Raw genomic sequence first — 5,151 nt, forward strand, 5'->3', positions numbered from 1 at the left:
TTCAGAGAAATCCACACTAGATTTTCAATTTTCATTTTTTTGAAAGGTTTCAGAGAAGTAGAGCGAACGAAAAAATGATTGCCTCAGAATAGATCAGAGAACAAATTTTGAATTTGTTCTCATTTTTAATTCAGGTAACAACAACAACAAATTGTTAGCACGATGCCTAAAAAATGCTCAAAGAATCGTGAATTATATGTGTTTGGCGTTACTTCGGACTGTTTTATTTTACTTGTGTTTCTCGAAATTTCTATAATTTTTTCTTCAATTAATATTAATATATTTATTTAATTTTTCTTTAATTTTTTCCTCTCTATAATTTTTGTTACGAACTCAGCCCACAGGCTTTGTTGCATCCATACGATTGTGATAATTCTAAGATGTAATAGAATAAATAATTTATTCGATTATTCGAGATATGAATATTCGACTATACTGTGCATGAAACACTTTCCGGAGTCGAAAATCCCCAAATATTCATCTTTGTCGAATTTACATTCAAAGAATTGAATTGTTAGACGTTTTTGGGATCTTTTCATGCATAAGGAAACCAGCCTCATCAGAGCAATACAAATTAATGACCATAGATATTATCGAAACGTGACTAACAACGCTTCTGTTTATTGAATTTATTGCTAAAACTAGTTCTGCACAGCTGGTACTCTCCAGCCCGTGTGTCCGCATCATCTCTTGTATTTTTGGAATTGTTTGTTTGTTTATTTACTCTTATCTTGCTTACTGATGCGCATAAGAGGCTCCGTAACATCAAAAACAGTAAGCGATCGAAGAGTTTTCACATTGAATGGAAGAACAAAGAACGCAAAAGTATTTACATGTATTTATATTTATATTTTTTGTTTACTTTTTTATATTTGTGGTGAAAAAACTCTGTACCAGTAGATAATATGAGGAGTGAGTAATGAGATGAATCGAGAATTCTCGTACAATCCGTATAGTGCAAAGAGATTGGCTTGTTTGTGTGAGTTCCGCCGATTGTTTGCAAAAATCCAAGAGACCATTGTTCACTCTATTCTTTTTTTTTCTCCTATTGTTTTGAGAAAAATAATGGATTTCTCTTTCGATCCATCGATCCATCCACGAAAAAACTGCTCCGTTCTTCTTCCGTTGTGCACAGCAGCAGTAGCAATAGATTTGACGCCTAGTACGTCCGCTCCCATATTTGGGCGTATAACCCGTCGCGAGTCGCGGTTTTATGCGCTGCTTTCCTTCACACGCCTTGTTCATTGAATCGCCAAGCTCTCACAGGAGTTTTCCGTGTTCACTCAATCGCTTTATGTGTTCATGTGAATCGTGAAGCAGTTGTTATGATGTTTTTCCAAAATGCTAGCTAGCGAGCTAGCGCTAGCAATGTCCACAACTTTAGCGGCGGCGGATCCCCTCCGACCAGACACTCCCCTCCACTCCGCCTATTCCGACCGATGCGAATATCAGATTACTTGACATCGCAAAACATCTTCGATTCTGTTTCTTTTATTGTCATCTTGGGAGGTCTCGGAAATTTTTTCTCCTTCTTATTATTCAGAAAATAACCGTTTGAAATTATTTTCTTTTTTTTTTCTTTCCTTTCCTACTCACCTTTCTCTTCTTGCTCCTTTCCTTTCCTTTCCTTTCCTTTCCTCTCCTTTCCTTTCCTTTCCTTTCCTATTCACCTTTCTCTTCTTGGTCCTTTCCTTTCCTTTCCTTTCCTTTCCTTTCCTTTCCTTTCCTTTCCTTTCCTTTCCTTTCCTTTCCTTTCCTTTCCTTTCCTCTCCTTTCCTTTCCTTTCCTATCACCTTTCTTTTCTTTTCCCTTCCTTTCCTCTCCTATTCCTAAGTCGACTAAGTCCAAAATTGCTAAGACTCCTCTGTTTGCTCCTGTGCTCCTGTTGTTTCTAAGAGTCTCCATAAACAATGTTTTTCTTCTGGCAGGGTGAACCGTGGTAATGGTGTGTTAGGCGAAAATGAACGCACAATCTCTCTTTCTTCGATAAACGTTGCCTAGTTTACCCGCTTCGTCCTACTTTTCCCACGAAAACTCCTCTACTCATTCTTGGATCCTCTATAGGACTCTCTGAAAACACTCAATCGAACCTAGTCAACAATTTCACGTTTTTTTTCTATGGATAGAGACGGATAGGAGAATAGGGAAGCAAATTCATCACTGCGCTACCATTTCTATCCTATTTTTTTGTATATTTTCCTACTCGCCTCTTACTCTGGGCACGCCTTTGAGCGTAATAAATAAATAAATAAATAAATAGGTAAATTTTCAAAGAAAAAAGACAAGAACACAAAAAACCAAATAAAGCACAAGGGTTGAGCTACTTTTTGCGATCAGTTGCCAGAAAAATTCTCCACGTTTTTCTTTTGTGATCGGACCGAAATCCCTGCTCGGCGAAATCTCACCTTTTCTACGAATCTAGAAGATTCTGTGCTAAATTAATTTTCTCATATCTTCTCATAAATTTAATTTCAAGTAATTTCATCCCGTTTTTCTACTCTTCAATCTTCTCTCACTTTTTTTCTTGGTTCCTATATGAAGGACACGTCCGCTAGAATTCTCTCTTAATGAACCACTTCAGATTTTTGGGTTGCTGTTCCTGTCAGAGAAATTTCTCCAATTCCCATCGGTTTTTTTTTTGGATTGTCCATAATCGAACGGAGGAAGTCCATATAATGGACTCATTTACTCCGCACGAACGCTAACTTCTGATTTTACATATGAATGAGCCGTAATGGAGTGAAACGGACGTCTAAAGGGAGTGTTGACATTCACTGAGATCCTCCCGACCTACCTTGGTGTATTTAGACGCAAGCTGCTGAGATTGACAACAAATAAACAAACAAAACATGAGTCTATGAGCTGTCATGAGCCATCATCTATGAACAGCTGACATTACTGCGACACATACCTCGCTACTAGGATCTGGTCTGGATACACAGTGGTACACCAGTGATTCACTAAACTCACTCTCGATTAATGACTTCACCGGTGGCGCACGAACTTGGCGATGTTCTTCTTAGTTTATGGAGAACTCATTCATTGTTTATTCTCAGCTTGCATTGAAGATTTGAGGAAATGTGAAAGTGCATTCGAAAAAAAAAAGAGAAACGTATGCCTAAACGAATAACACTAGGATAATGGAAATTCCTAAGATGGGAGAGGAGAAGGGAAGGAGTGAGACTACCTTGGGTCTCGCAAACACTGCAAACCACAAATTCCTCATTTTATCTATTTGTACTGATTTTTCTTCTCAAATATTGATGGGTTTTTTTATTCTGAAATGAATGAAAAATGCTTCATATCACCACTCCGAATACCACGATCCTAGGTATGCTAATTATTTCAAGTCATCTTGATGCAGCACGACGACGATGGGGGAAAGATGAGGGTTAGAAATAAAATAAAAGAAGAAAAATGAGGATAAAAGGGTGAGCAAGTCGAAAAAGTAACGCCAGTGATGTACAAAGAATTCCTTAGGTGGTTTCGGGACTTTCTTCATCACTGACCCACCGGTTAAGGTGGTGCATCTGTACAGAACATTGTGATAGGTGATGATTTAACGAGAGATGCTTACGGTAAAAAAAAATGCGTTCCGGAAGCTTTCTTTGAACATCTTCAATCGAATCTACATCTTTTGTTTGTTTGTTTGTTTGTTTACTCCTAATTTTAGTTCATGGAAATAGTTTTGAAACTGATACAAAATCTAAATAGGGGAACTCTAATCGTAATTTTTACGGCTTTTTCTAACATCTTCGCCGCTATCAAGCGATGTTTATGCATTCGTTCCCAGGTCGAAGGTGGTAGATAATCTTGCACCGGTCACGTAAGGAAAACGAGATGGAGGAATAGAGGAAGGATTAAGAAGATTTAGGAAATGTCCTTTTGGAAAAAAAAAAACTAAACGCATCACCCCATGAATCTGACGTGATATGGATTTCCGATGGTAAAAGACTATACGGCATTGTAGATTGCAGAAACGGGTGGGATTCTGCTCATTTCTTCGTAATCGCCGTAAAAAACTGCCCGGAAGATGCGGCTTCGAGCGTTCCTGGCCGTGATTTTCCACAATGAGTTCGATTGGAGCGCGTCAGCTGTGTGCACGCGCCACAGCTTCCAGGCCGTTTTTACGGCAATCAGGAAAAGATGGGCGGGATCACCCTTCTCTCCATAATCTACGATCCCGTATACGAATACTCCACCTGAAATCCGTGCCACCTCAGATTCGTCGGTTGATGCTTTTAAATAAGTAGCTGGGGTAATAGGTAACTGCCCGTATAAAGCGTGAATAAACAGGAAAAGTAAGGAGTAGAGGACGATGGCACAAGGTGGTCTCTGAGCTGTGTTTAAGTTTGTCCTTTTTCCGCCTTTTCCTGAATTTCTACTTCTCAAATTCCCAAAATAAAGTCACCATTCTTGAAAACGTGTCGATCAAATCTCAATTTCACATCGCCTTTTTCACCCAGTGTTGTTTGAAATTATTTTCATGTAGCGTTCAATTTATTGATTAAAAAAAATAGAAAATTGCAATTCTTAAAATAATTCACAAAGACGAAGTTCGTGGGATCCTCTCACACTTTCTCTGTATTTTGCGGGGAGAGAAATAACAATTATATTTCTCACGTGTGTAAATATTTGGTTTTTTCTGCGAAACACTTCAAATTCGCTTCTCTTTTCTCAATTTTCACACTTCGAATACTCTATACTTTATTTTTTTTTCTCATTTTCTCACGTAAATCGATCGAGTTGTTTTGCCGATTTTTTCTGGTTTTCTTACTCTTATCGTCGGCTAGTGCTATTTGTCCTTTGCATCATCGGCAAATCTGCTAGATGCTCGATCCGCATTCTCTATCCTAAAAATTCTATGAGAAAACTTTAATCCATGTGTTTTATAAATTTCAGCTCAAAAGCCGACATACTCCTGGTATACTTCTCCTGGATCTTCCATAGTTTTCTCCCCTGTTTCTTTAAAGTTATTGATAGAACAGCTGATTTTTTTTGCCCTTATTGTTATTCCATCCTGAAAAAAAATCAACTGAACAACTGTGTGAACAGTTGTGTAAACAATTTTCGGATATTTTTCTTTGCGGTTGCGCTTCTCTTTATTATTGCTCTTATCGATTTTCTTAGAATTTTGCATTTAGAGTGGAA

General features: G+C 38.0%; 1 protein-coding gene across 1 annotated transcript; it reads right to left on the reverse strand.

The window, feature by feature from the left end:
* Window positions 1-1,662: 1,662 nt before the first annotated feature.
* Window positions 1,663-1,905, reverse strand: RB195_007879 (uncharacterized protein; the record flags this gene model as incomplete). Its single annotated transcript, XM_064181752.1, has 1 exon — window positions 1,663-1,905. The coding sequence occupies one exon, from the start codon at window positions 1,903-1,905 to the stop codon at window positions 1,663-1,665; it is 243 nt and encodes an 80-aa protein (XP_064038518.1).
* Between the last annotated feature and the right edge of the window lie 3,246 nt (window positions 1,906-5,151).

This window comes from Necator americanus, chromosome I (genome assembly GCF_031761385.1).
Source record: "Necator americanus strain Aroian chromosome I, whole genome shotgun sequence".
In the NCBI taxonomy this organism is placed as follows: domain Eukaryota; kingdom Metazoa; phylum Nematoda; class Chromadorea; order Rhabditida; family Ancylostomatidae; genus Necator; species Necator americanus.